Below are 21466 nucleotides of genomic sequence, written 5' to 3'. Positions count from 1 at the left end.
TGCAAGAAACACACAGCAGGACAGCTGGTGGGGCATCAAGTACTTTCTCCTTGAAATAATGCATTGTGCTTGGAATAAAAAAATCCTCTATTTCTTGCAGTGCCTAGAAACTGGAAAGAGCAGAATGGGTGAATAGCAAGGTCCCAAGGCAAGCAGCTCACTTCCTTCTGCTTTCTGAGTGGTGTTCACAAACAGAAAAGACAATTTGCAGTGCCTTAGTCTGGGAAAACCAAAGACCCACAGATCCTGATGCTTCAGATGATCTTAAGAAGTTATAATCTACATTTTTTTTTCTTCCTTTTCTTTTAAAATGAGAAGTCTGAATAAGCATGTCATTCATCCAACTGCTGGGAACAGCATTTGGAACATCCAGTCTCTGTCTGAGACTGCAGAAGCTGCAGGAGAGCTCAAAGCAGCCAAGGCTGCTCTTGAACCAGATGCCTCTCGCTCTTACAGAATCGCCTGTGGATCTGTGTGAAAATGATTAAGCAAAATTGCTCCCTCTTTTTTCAACTTTATAACTCAAATCTGTTTCCTCTTAGAAGGCAGATGCTCATTACATACCCTGCAGCACATCAAAGGGCAGGAAAGCACCCGAGGGCCAGTGCCCAGCAACCTGCCTACACCCACCAGCTCCTCCCCACCCAAAGCTTTTACTTGGGTAAAAAATTGAGAGAGTAAAAAAGCTTTTCCAAGCTTCAGTTCCCTTTTAGTGACACCAACCAGGGCTATTCCAGCAGCAGCAAACAGCAGTGACAAACACCAGCCCCAAAATCCCATTCCCAGCAGCACACACCCCTCCTTGTGCCCTCCCCTAATGGGATTCATGTTGCTCAAAGCTTCCTGGAAACTTCTCCCTGGAGATTTGAATCTCGGACAAAGATGAGATTCCTGTTGTGTTAAAACTTGCACAGAGAATGGCAAAGACCCTGAAACCCCAGAGACTGAACCCAAAAACCACTCTGACTCTTACCCAAAGCCACCTTCACCTTCTCCTCTATTCTTAAACACTACAGGACTCTAAACCCCTGGTTTCTTGGATCTGTGCAAACTACAGCAAACACCCAGCACCTTGGGAGGCTTAGCACAACGTGACCCAAGGAGCACCAAACCTTCTGCATTTAATGCCAACACCTGGTGCCAAAGCCCTGTCCCTAGAGCTGAAAGGTGAGTGACTGCTGAGAGGCCTCTCCTCAGAGCCTTTCTCATTTATTCCCCTTCAAAGAGCTCCGAAAACTCAAGGCAATCAATCACCAGCCCAGATATTAAGGAGGAGCAGGAGGAAGGGGCACCTGGGGAGCAGGAAGCCAACTTCATCCAAGATGCAAGAGAGAGGGACACACAGCTGGGCTCTTAACAGCTTCTCCCAGGCACCCACTGCTTCATCCATCTTAATCTTTGACCACCAAGAGATGAAAACCATTTATCCTCCTTTCCCGCTCTCACTGAGAAGTTACAAGAAATAAAAAGTCAAACTAAAACAAAGATCAATGTTGTACCCCTTCTCAGGCAATCTTCTGGCTGACCCTGGACTTTCTCAGCATCCCTTTTATCTAGCAGAGTGTTTGGCTAAAGCTTGCAGAGGAAAACCATGTGAGCAAGCTAGTTAAAAACCCAGTACTTTCATGTTATACATCCAGCTAAGCAGCACACTAACAAAGCCTTTTATTCACGTCTCTGCTGACAAGCTAGCACTGATAAATCACAGAAAATCCCCCAGGATTTATAAAGCACAGGGGGAAAAATAACAACTCCCCCAGGTGGGAAAATAAGGGCTCAGAAACTTAGGACTTGAGGAAAAGTCTGCAGAAAAATCTTCCCAAGATCAGGGAGGGATTTGTTTGTACTGAAAGAGAAGGGGGAAAACAGCTGAAGATGCAGTTTGACAACAGTTTCCCTGTTGTTTCCAAGAATTCACCAGCTCTGGAGGTGAGGATGGAGTCTCAAAGGAATCTCTTCTCCCAAATGCTCCTACTTCCAGTTAAAGCAATCTGAAATGAGCCCCTGAGCTGGGGTGAGCAGTGCAAGAGGCCAAAAGCACAAGAAGAAAAAGTGGTTTCCTGGTCACAGAGGTGTCACACAGACACTGAGCAACAAGGTGATGCCAATGGGATTCACTAAAGAACAGCCTGAGCTCCCAGGGCAGGGCAGGCTTCAGACACTGCCCGTGGACTGCACCGTGCTGGTGCAAGAGCCAGGAAAAATCATCTCCTTTGTCATAATAAACCCTAAGGTAAACAGAAAGGCAAGGCCATGGTAAATTATCCCATTAAACAGGCACCTAAAAGAGAAAGGGAGCACTGACCATCCACTTGTTCCCGATTTTTGCTGTTCCTCAGGGAGCACAAACACAAATGGGCTGCGTTAAGCCCGCAGGAAGGGGATGCAGGTTATAGGGGTGTGTGTGTGTCCTTCCTGCCAAGAACAAACCTGCTCTTCCTCAACAGAAAGCAAAGAGTTTTCGAAGAAAAAACCAGCGTTTCACAGCCTTTGTGTTCCTGTGCCCCACCACAGAGCAGGCTGCACGGATTCATCTGCAGTGGATACCCCAAAAAACAGCAGCATAAAACTCCAACTGAGTTTTCTGTGTATCTCTGGGATGGTTGAGAACCTCTTTTCTCCACTGGTTCCAGCTGGAAACCTAAAGGTTAAACTCCATGAACACACATGTGGCACTTTGGATTACTGACCATTTCAAAAAGAGGAGAAAATCCCATTTTGGGTGAGTTCTTGCTGCTCAGTTTGCTGAAGGCACCAGGAGGGTCTGAGCCAGCAGCTCTGCTGTTTGAACATTCCCAGACTCCGTCTGGCAGGCTGGCACCCAGCCCACTCCTCCATTCCTGTGCCAACAGGGACACCCAGAACCCAAGTTTGTTACTAAGGGGGAGGGAAAGACTTAGGGACTTCTACAGAAAGATGCTTCCACAGATAGTACAAAATAATTAACACTTCCAAGCCTGCACTCGCTTACAAAAGCAGAGATTTTAAAGCTCTAAACCCAGCTGATCTCTGGAAAAAAAATAAGCACGTGTCCCAGATTCTGCTCTGAATCCCAGGAATCAGCAGGTGGCAGATTGCTGAAGCCTGAACAATGGTATTTCAGAGCTGGAAGCTGAATATTTTGCTGCATCCCCTCCTTCCCCCTCTGTGGGTCTATGGAGACACAAGGAAGATTTGCACATGAAGCATTGGGGTTTTGTGGTTACCTTTTTGTCAATTGGAAAGAATATTACAGAGTATTCCCCAAGAAAGTCCATAAATAGCAAGGATTCTGCTTTAATCCCCTATCTATTCCTATCTGGATAATATGGCATTTGGACAAGCACTGCCAAAAATGCAGATTTACGGCAAAGCTGAGAGTTTGCATGGCCAGCACATGCTCCACAAACTCAGGGATTCCAAGGAATAAATTAAAGCTTTTCTAGGATATAAAAGCTTCTTGCAGATACAAACCTGGTTTCAGGATTTCTGCCTCCAATCTGAAGATGTTTTTACTGACTTCCTCATCACAATAAACTGCTTTCACCTGCCAGTACCCACCACCACCACATGCTCTTCTGCTCACTTTTCATCTCCTTATTAACACTTTATATAATCTACCAGCTATTACCAGACCAGCTTCAAACTTCTTTGCTGACAGTGACCAACATCAAAGAGAAAAAAAAAAAAACCTAAAAAACTGCTGACCAAAGGGAAAAGGACTATAAGAAGTACAGCAGGAGATCACTGCTGTTGTCACTGCTGCGCCGGAGACACCAGGGAGCTGCGTGTTCTTAAAAGCTCCTTGGAGAATAGTGTGTTGAGAAAAAAAAAAACCAAAAATAGCAACTCTGCAGACAACTGAAACCAGTTTTCATATTGGAAATGCACCTGAGCAACAGGTCACGTACCTGTGGGCTTTTCACAAAAGTGAGAAGGAAAACTGGTGGAGGCAGAAAATTCAGTGCAAGTGAATTTTGCAGTGCAAGCAAATAACGTTCTGCCCAGCTGGAAAGCCAACCTTGTAAAGACACCTCCATTCCCAGAGGCACTGGGGATTGTTTTCCTGCTCCATATTCCCCAGGTGTGAGTTAAATTACTCACTGATGGGGATGCCACAACCTCCCTTGGGAGCCTGCACCACAGTCCCTCGCAAGGGCACTTATCCTGCCTGCTGCGTGGGTCTGAGCACAGCAGAGAGGATGGGAAAAGAAGAAAGAAATATACAAAGTCATTTTTGACCAAAGGGGAAATGCTGCATCCTTGCCAAATCCCTGTTGTTGGCCACACACCCTTTGGATACTGGCTACTCGCAGGCAGAACATAAAGCCAAGGATGTTTATGTAAAACCCACGGGTGGACATTCTATTTGTAATTTGTGATTCTCTTAAAAAAAAAAATAAAAATACAACTGGCATTCGTTCTTAAAAACTTCCCACCACTGGACTGGGATTCAAAACCAGCACCAGGCAGTGAGGCCAAAACACACTTAGAGCAGACGCCTGCAAAAGATTCCAAGGGAAATTAGTTACGTGGGGTTATAACAAAAATAAAATCAAATCCAACGTTTATAAAGGAAAAAAAAAAAACAAAACACGCAGCCTTCCCAAGAGACAGTGCTGTGAGTGCCCTGTGTTAATTCAAATTCTGTCTAGACCCAAGGCTCCCTCAGTTGTGCAGAGATGTGTGGAGAGAGGAGAAAAGCAAAGGTGAACCCTGCATGGGCAGCTCAGCTCCTCCTGTCCTCAGGGCTGGCAGGGCAGGGGCTGCTTCCCCCAGTCACAAGCCAGAACCAGCCCAGCTCCTGGGCTGACTACCAGCTCTCATGTAGAGGGGAAGGGAAACTCTCCATTCATCCATCCATCCATCCATCCATCCATCCATCCATCCATATATCCATATATCCATCCATCCTATCCACCAGCTTCAGAAAGCTGCAGGCAGGACAGGACAAGCCTTGAGGTTTTCATCACTCTGCTTCTGCTGTCACTGCTCTCTCCAGACAAGGACATGGTAGGATAAAGGTGGATTTACAGAAGCCCCAGTTTCCTTTCCTTCTTGTGTGCTAAAATCAGCCTTATACCATAAACTTTTTTTTTTTTTTTCCTAAGTAATTTTTTTGTAGCTGACTCACACGCAGCTTCTTGCCAGGAACTTTTATAATTAGTGAATTATGGCAAAGTTTTGCCTGTGCATGCCTGACAACATCTGCTGATTTAAGTGTTCAAAAAGCTGTGTTCAAAACCTTGCAAAGCCCTGGAGGGCACAGCTGAACACAGCCCTTCATCCCCACAGCATGGCTGATGGGGCTCTTCTTGCCAGGCTGCTCCAAAACATGTTGCTCCTCCTGCAGAGAGCTTTGCAGCTCCTAATCCAACATTTTGAGGGAAGGAGATAAAGTCTGAAGGCTACTGGAGAAGAGAGGGGGATGCCAGCTGCCTTTCAGCTTAGCAAACCCCTTGCTGAGCATCCCTGTGTCTCTCTCCATCAAGCTTGCATAGTTGGGAAGCCACCGTGCGTCACATCTTCCTTAGAGACAGACGATGGAACAGAGTTCCAGAAAACCACAGAAAAAAAAGTAATTTCCTCAACCTCTTTTCTTCGAGAGACACAGGAGCTATTTGGCGAGTGAGGCTGCAGCACACAACAGGGATGCAACCTACAGATCAAAATGAAACCCATGTTCAGAGAAGCCAAAAGGTTTTAGCAACCTAAAATACACACAGGGTCCTCCTGGATGAGCCCCAATCCTCCTACTTTCTGTTACAGGGCAGAAAGCAAACGAATGACCAGCTCAGGATGAGCTCCTTTTCCTCCTGGAAAAGTCTGACAGAGCAATGCCTGTACCCTCTGCAAACAAATCCTGTCCTGTAATTGATACCAGACCACATCAAAGGGTTGCATTAACAAAATATGACAGTTGCCAAGCCCTGAAAACCTTGGATGTACTGGAAATAAGTAGCTGTATCTTTGTAGCTTTAATCTGGTCTGCTTGAGTAGGGTCTTTACAGCACTGCCACATACCATGTGTGCATACAGTCCTGATGCAGCTATTACTGAGAACAGAAGATGCTCACCACATCAGGAATTACTGGGTTTTGGGGTCTGACTGGTTGCTCATGTGTGGCACTCAGCCTTCTTAACTGCAAACTCTTCATGGGCTGCTCCAAGGCAAAAAGATAGCATCTTGCCACTGGGATATTTCTCAAATGACTGTGAATTTATTTTCATCAAATCCTAGAGAACTACGTTCACAACACTTCTGGTTTAGAGATGAAGAGGCACAGAGAAGCTCTGGGCTTCCAGTTCCAGATACCAGCCTGCAGCTCCCTTTTTTTAAAAAAATAAACAGCACCAAGAGGCATTTTAAAATGTTTGACGTAGGACTTCCCATGAGATCATCTGCAGCAGGAGCACTCAGCACTTCTGCAACTCAACCCTCAGCCTGGGGACCCAGGAAATCAAGTCCCTTGTCAGCATGAAAAGCAATTTACCCGGCGCCATACACGAGCCCTGAGGCAGAAGCAGAGCAGGAATCTTGTCTCCTCAGCCACTGCTTTACCCTCTCCATTTTTCCATGACTTTCCAAGCTCCCTTCCCTCCGAATCCCACACCCTGCAGGGCAGAGATCCTACACACACAACCCCATCCTTTAGTCGGCCACCTTGAGCTGTCCTCCCTGAGCAGAGAGGGCAGGGATGCCATGGAACAAACCCCTACGTAAGCCTGTAATTAGAAAACTGCCTGGTAACACATACAGGGGGCTGAATTAAGGTTGCAGAGGAATATTGTAAATTGGATGCACATTTCCTTGTTCCATTTTACTGCCTTCTTTCCCCCCCCTACCCTCCACCTCCTCTTTATTTGGCTTTGGCTGCACTTCAGATTAAGCTCCTAATAAGGGCTGGAGCTGGACGAGCTTTTTCAGCCCATCAGATTGCAGTCTTCCAAGTCATTGAAAACAAAATTCGAGCTAAACTTGAATTTTCAATAGTTTGGCCTAAAGGCAAGGGTGTTAACAACAGACCTGCCAACACCTTCCCTATGAGAAATGTCTGCAAACATGTCTGCACATCAAATGCTGCTCAGGCTTTGGGAGACAAAAAGCCACAAATAATCTCAAATCCACTGCCAACTTGCTCGGCCAGTTCCCCTGTCAATAAAGCTCATGCATTTTCCTCTGAAAATCCAGCAAATCTCTATATTCTCTCTAGGAAAATGGGTTTTCTCCCCAACAACCCTAAAACCTGTTGCTTTCTCATGACAAGGTAAGGGATAAGGGGAGGTCAGGTAAATCAGGTGGATGTATAGGAAGCAGACACACAGCAGTTCACTCAACACAGTCTACTTAAATGATGCACACCACCAAGATTAAAGATTAAAAGATGACACTGACACATCTTTCACCTTCAGATCAGTGTGTGGGTGGAGGAGGGCTTTAACCAAGCCCTCTGCTGGTACCCTGAACAGATTTTGGGTCTTGAGGTTTTGGTTTGGTTTTGGTTTTTTTAATGTTGAAGTGTATTAAGGACACAAATGCTTTATTTTTCCCTGACAAAATCTTTCCTAGCTCACCTTTCCAGCATGGTGGGTCTGAAGAGAAGCCATGGCCACCTCTTCTCTTGCCAGGGCTGGAGGCAGCAGCAGATTGCAAAGAGCAAGAGGATTGTTCCCCTCCCTTTGATGACAAATGATAGAGGAAATGGAACGATGGTTTCTTGAACTGTGTCCAAGGGAAAGCAGCCCTGCTAAAGCACCTGCAGGGCATCAACAGCAATGGAAATTCAGCTTCAAAGAACAGAAATAAGACTTCAAGGACAAGGGTGGGGAGATCCTGCAGGAGCCAAGGTGTCACTAATCTGACGGACTGTTTTACACGCTCCCGTGTAAATTCCATTCTCTCCAGTGGAATTATATCCCCTGCAGAAAATCACCTGGCTTCAACCTCTGTTGGGAAGTAGAACCTAAACAGAATGGAGGAAGAGCTCACACCTGAGCAGAAATCAAGCCCAGATGGGCTGTGACAAGAAGGAGAGTGGAAAAAGAGGCAGCCAGACCACTGGGATTTTGCCCCTATGGGGCCACTGAACCCACTCAGCACACACATCTCCTCCCTGCCATGGGGGGGAAGGAGAGCTTGGTGCCTCCTGCAAAAAGCTCTGGACTTGATTAAACTTATTTTCTTTCACAACACTGAATTAAGCAAGGGGGGGAAAAAACCTTAGTGTGCTTCACTGGCCCTTAGCAAGGAAGCTGGAGGGAGACTGTTCACTTTGAGGAGCTTGAACAGGTTTCTGCACTGCCCCAGGTGCTGCTCCCATCAATGTTCAGTGTTTTAGTTGGTTCAGTGGTTGGGTGCTTTCACCAAGGACACACTGAAAACGTGTGAGGAAATGGCAGGTCCAGCTTGGAAATCAGAAGGTTGCCCAAACCACTCTGTGTTGGTGTGATGCACACACTCGTTTCCTATAGCTTGGAGCTCTGAACAAAGCCAATGCTGCTGATATGGTGGAGAAAACCAAACCAAAACTGTTAAGAAAAATGACCAAGCTCATGGGAGGCAGGGGACTTCCTCTGCCACCTCTGTGGCAGTGTCTAATTGCCTTTGCCCCTCGTTTGTACAGACAGCAGGGGCAAAGTACAGCCCTGTGCATGGGCTGCTGGGGCAGCATCTCACCAGGGCTACCATCCACAGGGCTGGGGATTCACATCCACACTCCAGTGCCTTTTCAGTGCCAGCCACAATCTCTAACTGTGCTAATTGCTGGAGTAATTAAAAAGTAAAAGACCAAACCAAATACCAAAGGTCTGAGCATCAGCAAAGAAAACACATTCCTTCTCAGGAGCTCTCTCAAATGGATGTCCTCACCAAGAGCCAAGCCACCTCCACAGGTCTGAACAACAGTTTGAGCAGATGACAAAAGAAAAAAAAAATGTCAGGAATTTTTCTTTTCAATAGATTTATTTTCTCTTCAGGCAGGATGAAAAGATATTTCTCTTGAACAATTGAGTTTCTCCCACCAACAGACACGAGTTAGCATGTTCTGAGCGTTCAGTATTTCAGTCCCAATTAAGTGAAATAATAATTGCTGCACCTAAGGGTTTCTCAGCTCTTTAAGAGGAAACACCTCATACATACACAGATTTTCCTAGCTTTACCACCACATACTTAAGATGTAGAATGAGGGATGAATCACAGCTTCACATTCTTCATTACCAAGCCTGGCAACCAACGCTGCCACTTTGCAGCAAAGAAACCCTAAAAATCCCTGATCTTCACCCATGATGTCATCTGCAACCAGTGACTTGATTTATGCCCCACGGGGAACTCCTGTCCTGTGTCCCCCATCAGTGCTGGGGATGCTGAGGGGTGACCTTGTGCCCAGCAGGTCTCTGCCACAGAAGCAGCTGGGCAAGAGGATTTGTTTTGGATAATCCTCACTCAGGCTCTCAGGAGCTGAGGGGAGGAAGCAGCTGGAGATGCACTTGGCCAGCAGGTAAATAGCTTTTGTACAACTTAATTCTTCCCCAGCCACATGCCAGGTACAAATCATATCTTCTGCTTCAAGCCCCAAGAAGAAAATACAGCATGGTGAAGACAAAAAGGTGATGCAAGAATCCATCCATCCATCCATCCATCCATCCATCCATCCATCCATCCATCTCTCCCCCTGCTCCTACCATGCTCACCATCCCTTTGCTGAAACAGCTTTTCCCAACACAGAAGGTCCTCCCTAACCTACCCCATCAACTTTTTCCCATCTCAAAAGCCACTGGCCCCATGCAGCCTGCAGGGAGATGGCTGCAGGGAAAGGGCAGGGCCATCCACCACCTCCCCTTCTGCCTCACAACATGGCAATTAAACTGGCTTGAAACTGCTTCTCTAGGCAAAAACCTGTCCTGGGAGGGACCAGGGTGGCAGACATCTACTTTGTGCACCACCTCACTGATAAACACCTTTTGCCAATTGGGGCCCTGGATGCTCCTGTCAAGCACAATAATTAAACCATCAGTCAAAGACACAGCACATTAACACAGATGGGGGTGGAGAAGGGAAATGAAATCACTCTACTCGGAATCTTCACAGCTAAATGAAACCTAAAGCAGGGAGGAAAAATGAAAGATGGAGATTTAAGAAATCTCATTTAGCAGTCAGCTTTCCCAGGGTTTGCTAAGAAAGCAGAAAACCCAAAGACAGAACCCCAGTGTGCAGGGATCAGGCCAGCAAGAGGAAAGGCAGGAGAGCATCACTGTGCCAGCAGACAGGAGCTGCACAGAGAACTCCTTTCTTGACCATCAAGAAAGCCTTGAAACAGAGGTGGCCAGCGAGTCTTTGAAGATGAGGAGGCAGCAAAATTGCTACTGCAGCAGCTCACACCTTTTCACATTCCTTTAAAAAAGAAAAGAGTCAAAGCTGAGCCATACGTCAGCCTTTAAGTAGTCCCTACCCTCAGTTTCCCACCATCTGTACTACTACTCTCCAAAACTCCCCTACACATTTAATTTACTGCTGTGTGTCCCCGCCAAAATCAGACCTAAAAATCAGCAATCTTGGTGGGAGGTATCCAGCTGCTACGACCCATTAGAGGAATAAAAGGTATTTGTGCAAACTTGCACTGAGAAAGCCAGGCAGAAAATCATCCTAGGAAAAACTTGCTGTGCTTTGAGATTAGCAGATCAAGCTGCTTCTCTCTCTGCATCTGTGAAATCCAGTGCTTAGGACACAAAAATGGGTCTTTTCTAACCCTGGAACCAATCTGATTTGGAGCACAGAGCACAAGGGAGGCAGCAGCAGGGGGCAGGGGGGAAGCAGAGCACAACTCAAGTTCTCGTGGTGTGTGGGCCTGGTGAGATGGGGATGCTCCCAAGGACTGGGAAATCCCACTCTGGTCACACATCCCAGCCCCCTCTTGCCTCAGTTTCCCCTGGATGAAGACAGAAGGACTCCTCTAATGCACAAAGCCATTTACAAAGCTCCCAAGTGCCAAGATTACAGGGGAGAGCTCGTTAGAAGCAGCCTGTGATGTAACAGTGATGTGATCTCTGTCCTCCAGCCACAAAGCAGAATTAAAAAGGGAGGCACCTAAAAAAAAATAAAATAACCCTGCAGAGTCATCAGTCTCTCAGAAGGAAATCAACCCAGCTCCCAGCAGCTATCAGCTGATAAAAGAGCATTCCTGCAAGCTAAACACCCAGGCTGGACCTGCATGGCAGGATTTGTAGCCTGGTACCTTTTGATTCCTTCTCAAGAGTGTCCCAACAGTCAGAAAAACATGGGAGAGAGAAAGAAAAAAAAAAAAAAAAGAACATTTCTAAACCCCCCGATGAACCTGTCTGATGAGGGAATCCTGTCAGACCCAAGCACATGTGCAAGGCAAGGAGAGGCAGCTGGGGCTGCAACAGCCAAGCAAAGACTTTCATCTGCTTCACAGCTCCAACAGCAACCTGGAAATTGTCTTCTCCTTCCCACCCCATCACACAGCTTGGTTCATTTGAAACCCCCTTTTTACCCTTGGCTGTCTTCCTCCCAGCTCAGTTCAAGTCCTCTTACTCCTGCACACAACAGCAGCAGCCAAAGGAAGGGATGGCAACCCAGGACCCCCATCAGCATCCAGGCAAGTGGATGCTAAACTGCAAATAAAGCAGCACAGCCCACAACTAAACCCCTCCAGCACAGTGTGTGAGCTTTTAACCAGCAGCAAGCAGGAGGGGAGGGAGCTGAGGTCCCTGGCAACACCAGTAAAATCACCCTGTTCCTCCTTTTTTTTTGAGAGAGGCAGAAAAAGCCTTTTGAACTATCAAAGTAGGGGAGAAAGTGACATCTGTTCAGATTCAGCTGCTTGGGTCTCACTGTTTCAGCTCCAACTCTTTCCCGACGGGTGGGAATGGTCTCAGCTTTTATTCAAAGGCATTGCCCTCACACAGGGCCTTTCAGCAGAGGATGGCAGAGCACCTTACAGACATTTAATTAAAACTTACAGCCTGCCCCGGTGTGGGAGGCATTACAAACAGGTCCTCAGCTCAAACAGCAGCTCACCAGCATCTCTTTCTCCTGTCTGATCAAGGCGTGAGGCTCAGCTGCAAGGGATGGAACAGGCTCTGCTCCATCAACCAAGCTCAGCTTGTGCCCCAAGTCACCAAATTGTGGGGTTTTTACCCCTCTGTGATTTAAATACTATACATTTCCTATGCATGGCATTACTGGGCACCAAATCCTCCACCTAACAGCCCTGGGAAGTCAATTAAATGGAAAATGGAAAAACTTTTTTTTTTTTTCTTCCCTGCTTACCTACGGTGTGAGACTTTTGCTGGTTGAATTGAATGTATTTAAACAAAAGTAAGCTCAGACATCTGCCTTTGCACAGTGTCAGCTGCAAGAAATGAGCTAACATCCAGATGCAGTGGCATGTCAGGATTAGCCCAGGCTGGGGCAGGAATGCTTCCATGTATGGAAAAATATTGGAGCAGTGAAACCGTAAGGTTGGAGTAGAGTAAAGTGAGAGGCCCTGTCAATGAAGTTGCAGGCTCAGGTTTAGAGGATTTAGCAGCTCAGAATCTCCAGAAGATCGTCAGCACATATTACAATAAATTTCACACTTTTTCCAGAAGGGAAGGAGGAGAGGGGGAGATCCCATCCCCACCTCTTGGCTCTGGATGCGGGGTCAGTGCTGCTGGGTACCATTAACACCCCCCACGCTAGGGAACGGGCTAGGGTGTTGATGGAGAGGTTCTGGAGAGGACAAGGCTGCACTTGCCTGCCTGCCCAACCCTCGGAGGCTGCCTTCTGCCCAGCAGGATGTGCAGAAGCCAACTGGGAGCTGGCATGAAGTGGTGGAGAAGAAAACACTGAGCTGAATCAGCACAGCCAGGGAGCCTCTGCCAGCACCACGGCGAGGGCAGAGAATGCTGGGGCACAGGGAGAGAACTGGTGCAGTGTTCCCTTCAAGCAGCACCACTCAAGGCAGCATCCTGAGTTAACACTAATGAAGTAAGGGCTATGACTTCATCTCTCCAATGGGAATCTCTTGGGAATGAGGGAGAATTAGAATGTCTCTGTCTCTGGCTCACTCACCCGGTTGCAATTCATTTGGGTTGCCTTCCTGCTCTCTTCTGCAATGTTACTTAAGAAAAACCTTCAGTCCTTGCACTCAAACATAAAACAAGGTTCCCTCCTCAGCTGTCAAAGCCCATCCTGGCACAGATCCCTCCTGGTGGGATGTGACCCCCTATCCCAGCTGCCACCCCTTGGTGCCAGCCATACCCAGCTCCCACTCACCTCTGGGGATGCCACCAGCAAGCTTTTATGCCTCAGACATGAAACATAAACCCTGGTAACTCTTACCAAACTCCTTTCAAACAGGGATCTTTGCAGCCTTTCTCCATCAAAACATTTTGCAGTGGCATCTGAGGCGCATCCTTTATGGAACAGACTCTTCCCAGGATTTAGGCTCCGTGCCCAGCACTCACCTCTCTGCTTGGGCAGGGATCCAGGACCCCTGTGCTCCCCTGGGGGCTTCCCATCAGTTTTTCTGGAGGCCAGAGGGACTCTCTGGGCTCCAAGCAGGGGGTTGATCAGATTGCAAAAGCTCAGCAAACGCCCTGACACAACCAAAGCAGTCACTCGTTCGCACTAAATAAAGACCACAAATTCTTTACATATTAATTGTTGGTTGCAATTGTTCAGAGTGTTGAAAGACAGGCGTGAGAGCAGGCAGAAACCACCCCTGCATCTCTTTAGTTCTGCTCTTCCATTAATTGTGTCTGCTCTGAGCCAAAGCAGTAACACACTACGTTGGCTTTGGAAAACCCAGATAATGGAAACACCGTCAGCTATCACACAAGACACACTGTCACCCAGAAAACTTGTGTAATTCACTTTCCCACCAGACAATTTAATGTCTAGTTGCTTTCTTGCCCTTTACCTTACAACCTACAGATTTAATTCTAATTGTATTTTTTGCCTGCAGCGAATCAGCAGAGAAAAACCAGCCATGGCAGAGGCAGCTGCCCTGCAGAGGTACATCGAGGCAGCACTGAGGAAAAGCCTCAGAGCTGAACAAGCCCCTGGAATTAACGTTATAATGAATGCAAGCACTCTTCCCATGCTGGTTTTACTCTCCTCTTTCCTAATCATTATCTAGACATGGCATGAGGACTAAGTGTTCTGTCTCAAAAGTTTCAGATCTATCATATGTTAGGATGTGACACGCTATGGAACCAGTTTAGAGAGTACACACAGCTACAAAGTCCTGATTATTCAGTATTCAACCCAGCCTGAAAGCTCAGGAGTCAGCTTGTTACTTGCTGAAAGCAGGGGGCCTGAAATTATCCATGAATAGTTCAAAGCTGCAGTTAATTCAACATCTCCACTTTCAAAAGCATAAAAATCACAGATTCCTGGAGTGTTTAAGCTTTTTAAAAATGACAAAGTACTAACTGTCAAATCAAAGCAGCAAGCAGAAATCCACATGGCTGATAAGACAAATAGTTGCATTTTAAAGAGTAATTAAATATCACTTTGGAATATTTTGCTTGGAACTTGTTTCCCTGATAAAAAACGTGGAGGGGGAGGAGGAGGTGAAGGCGTCAATCCGCACACACCAAGGAGCTTCTAACCAAGCAAATGCTCAGGCAAACACTGCTCAAACTCGTTTATTTGAATTCAGAGTTCAGCTTGCAGTTCTACAGCCCCCAGTAGTCCTTTCAGTCTTCTTTTACCCCTACATTTCATCAAAATTCTAGCACCAAGGAGCAGACAATCCCTACACTGAATCTGCCTTGTCAGGGAAGAGGGTGTGTGGGGCTGGGGCAAGAATCCCCTGGTCACCAAGAAATAAAATATCTTCTGACTTGATTTAGATTAAAACCATATCCCAACTTCCATGCTGGGAGCATTGCTGAAAAAAACAGGAATGCAAAACAGAGAGCTCTACCCAGATGCAATTCAGTGAAACTCTACCCCAGCCACATGAGCTAACCCTGCCCTACCCCACTTTGAACCATTAAAATGATGTCCATGAGAAAGGATAAAAGAAATCCTCTGACTTCAAAACTGACTCTCTCAAAACCTGTACCTCTTAATGATGAACTCACAATTAATTTCACACCAACTTTCCCAGTACTATCAATAAAAAGTACCTGTAGGTAAAAATGTATGTGCAAAATTATTATTTCCAAAATTAAACAAGGTGATGACTGACTGCACTTCAAGCTAAAAGGTTCTCTTGAAGCAACCACCATCCAAATGCAAGACAAAGCTGATGGCAGTCTTCAGGACTGAACCTGCAGAGCCCAAATCCAAGCAGCCAAAGCTCCCACTGCATCTCCCCACCATGCAGCCAGGAATATCTGATGATGGAAAGGACTTTCAGAGCTGGCCCTCAAACACAGGCAATTACCAACCCAGCAGATGACACACATCAGCAAGCCATTTAAAATACTAATTCTCCCCCAGGGAAGGTGTTTGGGCAGGACACAGTTTGGATACAGAGGGAAATCAACCTCCAAGGACACCAGTGGTGTTTTTGCAACTATTGCAGGGCTTGGATTTTAAACACAGCCCCCAGATTTGCAGCCTACTGGTATCAGTGAATGCCTTCAGGGATTTCACTGAAGGATTAGGGTCCTGGCATGAGAGACAACTGGTAATTGTGTGTCACTGCAAAGCTGTGTAAAATACACTTGGAAATAAATTTTTAAAGTGCCATCACCAGCAACAAAAATCAGAGAATGTTTTGGCTTTGATGCCATCCACACAATGTGGAAAAACCAAAGAGCTTATTCCTCAGTCATAACTGATGTTCACTGTTGTCCTTCTCCAAAATGGCACAGAAAAGCATTCCCTTATTTTGTATTTCTCCCTTAAAGCTGTTACACGCTCAGCTCTAAAAACTACACATTTTGGGGGGAAACTGTGTGTACTTTAAAAAGCAAAGTCTGCAACCTGGGAATAACAAATGAAATTGTCAACCCTGCATTTTTAAAGGAACGTTTTCATTTCAACATCTGGATTAAGATGCCACAATGAAAAACAGCACACAGGCTCCTCTCTGCTCCTCTCATACATCTCCCCATTCTTACGTTTCAGAACCAGGGAGTTTCAAAGCAAACAAAGAATCAGTTGGTGCTGCTAAAGCCTCGCTTCTTACTCAATAGCCTTATGTCATGAAAAGACCATATTTTTTAAATCTACATCTCCGTGAGCCAAAGATCTCATATACATTCCCACCCCAGAAATACAAAGTCAGGGATACAGCTGAAAGTTTTATCTAGATATTTTTATATGATGAAACTCTAAAGCTGCTTCAAGTGATTTACAAAATTTTCTGTTAGACAAATCCCACATCTGGGGCCGACCACTTGCCTCCCAGATCTCAGCAGATTGGTGATTTTCAAACAGAAAACTTATAAGCCCCGGAAAATCAGGGCGTATCTTAAAACTGTAATCATGGCTTGAGGGTTTCCCCCCAAAAACCAAATGCATAGTTTAAATTTAATGACATTTCTACCTCCTCCCCACCCTTTCCTGCACAAACTCTGCCTGCAAAATGAGTATTTGGTGTCTTGTCAGAAGGGTTCCAACAGGAGAGAATCTTTTCAAGTAGAGGGAAAGAAAATGAATTTATCTTGAGAAGCAGGGGGAGAGGACAACACAGAGAACACAGTTTAAAAAAGAAAAGAACGAGTGGGGATTTGTTGTGAAAAACTTCAAAGACATCAGCAAACAAGCCAGAGGATGCTCACATTTTACCCACCAACTTTAAGAGCACCATTTTATTTACAATGCTGAGGAAGACCACCCTGTCCCACCCAAATCTTATTTACCAGCATGAGCAAAGAAAGATCCTCCAACTGTTTTCAGATACTTGACTGAATAATCACAGAAACATGATCAACATGGTTCACATTTATTTAAAAACCAGAGCAGAAACATTTCAGCTCCAGAGGAAATGGGGTTTGCCTTCCAAAGAAGAATTTGGGCAACACTCAAGCAGATGCATAAACACAGTGGAAAGCAAACACAAAACAAGAGGCAAAACACAGCCCCTGCACCCCTTGGATGCACTGAGTAAGCATAAATAGAAAAGTCAAGATTAAAAAGAATGAGGAAGATGACTGGGCCAAGGCAGTAACAATAAAAACAAAGGCAAATAAACAACAGGAAAAGATGGACTCCTCTCCCACCACAGACACACTTGCAGCCTTGTCTCTTACAGTATCCTGACTCTCCTTTCTCCCACTGCTACGTGGACCCATGTGAGATGACCCACTCAGAGAATGTGTGTGTTTGGTTTTCTTTTTAAGCAGAATTGTCCTACAGCAACACATGGAGCACAGCTCAGCAGGACAGGGTGCTCCTGCTGCCTTCCAAAAGGCCTCAAAGAGCACCTGAATTCACCCCAAGGACAGGTGGGTTCTGCAGCAGAGATGGTCTGGAGCTTCCCAGGAAAAACCTGGAGTCCTCCTGAGAGCAGGAAGGATGCTGCCCCATTGCAGTGGCCATGAGGGCACGTAGACAGATGGGAGCTGTTTACATTACTGAGGTTCTCAGAAGCAATCAGGAATTAAAGCTGTTATTAAATCAGCCCTCCAGAACTTGAGCTGTTTGGGCAAACAGATAAAAACAGGGTGATGTTAAACCAAAACCCCAAACGCAACAAAGACACAGAGCAACATCTCTCCCCCGTGTTCTGCTCAGCAGCACCAGGCATTATTGGAAGACAGATCAATCATCAACAGCAGTGCTGAACCTGGGGCTGAGCAGCTTCACTGAGGGATGTGTACCACGAGTTAAAGGCCTCCAATCTCATTTGGCACGTTATGGTTTTGTTCTTGGGGAAAAAAAAAAAAAAATCCCAGTAATACGTCTGGCTGTGGCTCAGACAGAGGCATAATGCCATCCTCCTCATTAATCAAAGGCTTTCCCCATGTCCAGATGTTTGCTGACTTGTATGCTTTCTTTTCTTACTGGTTTGGAGACAGAAATTGCTGTCTGCTGAAGTTATCCAAATTCAGCTGGTTAATGCAGACGCACAGGCTGAGATGTCCTTGGTAACTGCACCCTGGCATTATTGAGTTACTGAGGCATTCAGAGAAGAGTGGCTGTTTTCTTTGACAACCCATATTACTTTCACCAGTAACCATGGGAGGAAGATGTTGTTTTACTTTTACGACTGTGGGAATTTTTCTGCAAGCCCAGAAGAAAGCCTGGCTTTTAAGACCCATCAATGTACAGTAGCCAGGGCTTGGGAGAGGGAGAAAGGTAAAAAAAAATGCAGACTATATCAGAAAAAACCCAATGTGCACGCTGATCAATGTTCCTACAGGAATCCAGGACTGTAGCAGCAGTATTATTCAGTAAATCTGAGCAACAGAAGTGATGCTACAGTGAACATGGGATAGGAAACCATCTCTCCCCAAACCTTTCCCAGCCTCAGTAGATACAGCAACCAACCCAGAGTGGGAGATGTTGTATGGAAGGGATGTCTGGAGATCTTTGAGCCCTGTAGTTACTAACAAAAGACTCTGCTGGCAGAGCTACACCCAGCCAAACCCTGCAACCTCCTTGGAACAAGGGTCTGCAACTCCTAAGGGCTAAGCCTGGGAAAGATCTCCTTGCCCAATGTTCCCACCTCCCTCTCTCTCTCTGTTATCTCTGTGTCGTATCTGTAAGGTCCCTTTCTTCCCATAAATCTAAATCATTCTCCAGGGCTTGTCTCACATCGGGTTTAGGAGTAGCCTTTAGTGCAAAGGAACCATAACTCAAAAGGATTGCCTACATTTTTCTAATGCTTAAGTTTTTAAACAAATTAAGCCCGCGAGGTACTGAACATATGCTAAACATCCCCAGCTCTTGCTGGCACAGTTTTGAAAAACAGAGTTTGTGCTTTTCTAGAGAGTCAGGTCATTACCCTGACTATTTAAAAATCAGCCTATTATACAAGGAAACTTCTAACTGCTTGAACTACACGTTATAAATCTCCTGTTTAGAAATCTGATATCCTGACATAATTGCCCTTGTAACTTACAAATAGGTTCTCTGTTATCCATAGATTAAGCTTCCTCCAAAGCCACATCACGTCTGCTTAGTTTTGAAAATATACAGCATGAGCTTCAATTACTTTACACTGCACACAAAAATAATCCTGAACTTAACTCAGGGCTTCTTGGAGTAAGAGTTTAAGACCCCATAATCTTTTAGTTCATGTTTTTCTTGCAATCTAGTAAGATGGGAGCATTGGCCAGCATGTAAAATTAATGCCACCTTCTACTTCTATGATTTCCCAACCCTTTAACACATAGATTAGAACTTTGTCACAGCATAGAATTTTTAAAGCAAATACAGCAAGCAAAACTCCTACCACCTAAATAATCTGAAATGTTCTGTAAGGGAATGGCCAGGTTCTAACTGGAACCAGTCTTTTCACATCCCTGTAGAGAGAGGGTTTGGTTTTAAAGACACTGGAAACACACTGCAGTTTCTTTGAAGAATGACTATTCTGTTGCAACTCCCTTTGTTAATGAAACTCATCTCAGCCCCCAGACCTGGGACCCCTCATGCAAGTTCCCTGTTAGATGGGTGGGGACTTCAAAGATGTGAACAGCATCGAGGTGCATGGTATTAAACACGAGAGCTCTGGCAGAACTGGGGGCTTACTGACAAAAGCCTGCAGCAAACAAGGAAAAAAAAGCCAATCTGGTTTCAAACAGCTACACCCCTTTTTGCTTAAACAACTCCTTTGCCTAATGAAGAGAGGGAAGTGTCAGCACAGGAGGGTTCAGAGACCCACTCAGGACAAGGTCAGCCCCCTCAATGCTACAAAACCTCACAGAGCCCAGACACAGGGAGTTCCTGAAGGGATTCAGCTGCCCCCAGGTACCGGTGTTACCCCAATCCCCTCTGGAGCAGGGGATGAGCCTCGCTGGGAGCCAACGCCTGCTCTCTGCTCTCAGACTGGTGGCTGTAACCACGGGCTGGAAAGATGTTTAGAAATGGCACAGTGGGGCACCATCTTTTTAATCTTACTCAGTAGCTTTCAGAGATTAGACTAGTAAAAGGCTTTTCTTTTTTTTTTTTTCCTCTCTTAAAGTAGCAAGGTTGGGAGCTCGCTGGGATCTGGAAGCCCAGCCTTTGCCTTCCTATTCCTCACAGCCTCCCCTGTCTGGGTCTTACAGAGTGCTTTTTGTCTGGTATCTGTCTTTCCAATTAAACTCTTCGGATGAGGGGCTGTAACTTGCAGAGAGTATCGAACGCAGCAGCTGCTGAACGGAGACGAATCCCCGGCACCATCGCACGGACTCGCCCGGCTGCTTTGCCAGCAGCTTCCCAGACGAGCCGGGCTCCAACCACCACATGCCCTCCCATGGCTGCCGGATGCCGTGGCCCTTTTCTGTACCCAAACCCGCACCACAACCCTCGTCCACAGCCCGCACCAAGCCCTGCTTCCTCGGGCTCCTGGGGCTCACCCCGGAGCTCTCTTCACACCCCGGCCCTACTCCTCTGAGGGGCCCATCGAGCTGAAACCGGGACCCTCAGACCGGGCTTCCTCCCCTTGCCCCCCACCCCCGAGAGAAGGGCAGCGGGAACCGGGGGCACAGGGGGAGCCGGGCGAGGCGGCTTCGCCCCGCGGGACGGCAACCGAACCTCACCCCTCAGCCCCCCCTAACCTCATCTACCCCCCGGGAAGTTTCTGGAAGGCACCCACCCCACACCCACCGACACACGGGACCCGCCCCGGCGGTGTAGTGAGACGGAGGGGGGGGCCGGCCAAGCTCCGTCGCCCCCCAGACAAAGCCCGGGGAGCGCCCTCCACCCCCGGCCCCGCGGTCTCACCTTGCGGTGTTTGTCGGAGAAGGGCAGCGCCAGCCAGGGCATGGCCCGCACGGCCTCCTGCCACTGCTGCTGCTCCTGCTCGGCCGAGACGAAGACGATCTCCAGGCGCTGCCCGCCGGCCGCCGCCGCCTCCCCCCTGAAGCGCCCGTAGAAAGCGGCCAGGCTGGCGCCGAGCTGAGCGCAGGAACCGCCGAGGCTGCAGCCGAAGTAAAGCCCCACCAACGAGACCCCGCGGGCGGCCAACGCCGATACGGCCACCTCTTCCCCGTCCGCCGCCACCAGCACCTCGCCCAGCACCTCCGTCAGGGCGCCCGCCATCCCGCACCGCCCCGCGCCCCGCTCCGCAGCCGCCGCAGCCCCGCGCCGGCCCCCAACAGCCCCGCCCCGCTAGGGGGCGCTGCCGCCACGCGCCCGCCCCCGCCTCCAGCAGCGCCGCCCCGCGCCCCACCGGACCGAACCCCCCCGGACCGAGCCGGACCGGCCCCCACCGGACCGGCCTGACCCGCCCTCGCCCCCGGCCCAGTCCATGTCCCGGCCCCCACGGGACCAGCCTGACTTCTAACCCCTCATCCCGATCCGCGTTTCCTCTCCCACCGGACCGGCCTGACTCCCCACAGCCCAATCCACGTTCCCACCGGACCGGCATGACATTCC

General features: G+C 47.4%; 1 protein-coding gene across 1 annotated transcript in view; it reads right to left on the bottom strand.

Moving 5' to 3' along the window:
• NXN (nucleoredoxin) overlaps positions 1 to 21140 on the bottom strand; it is a 47989-nt gene extending 26849 nt beyond the window's left edge. Inside the window, 1 exon segment of the mRNA XM_030462565.1 lies at positions 20813 to 21140. Coding sequence (XP_030318425.1) covers positions 20813 to 21130 — 318 coding nt within the window. The 5' untranslated portion in view covers positions 21131 to 21140.
• Between the last annotated feature and the right edge of the window lie 326 nt (positions 21141 to 21466).

The sequence above is a fragment of the Calypte anna genome, chromosome 19 (assembly GCF_003957555.1).
Source record: "Calypte anna isolate BGI_N300 chromosome 19, bCalAnn1_v1.p, whole genome shotgun sequence".
NCBI classification, from domain to species: Eukaryota; Metazoa; Chordata; class Aves; order Apodiformes; family Trochilidae; genus Calypte; species Calypte anna.
Note: the sequence above shows the minus strand (reverse complement) of the source record. Positions and strands in the feature narration are given on the sequence as shown.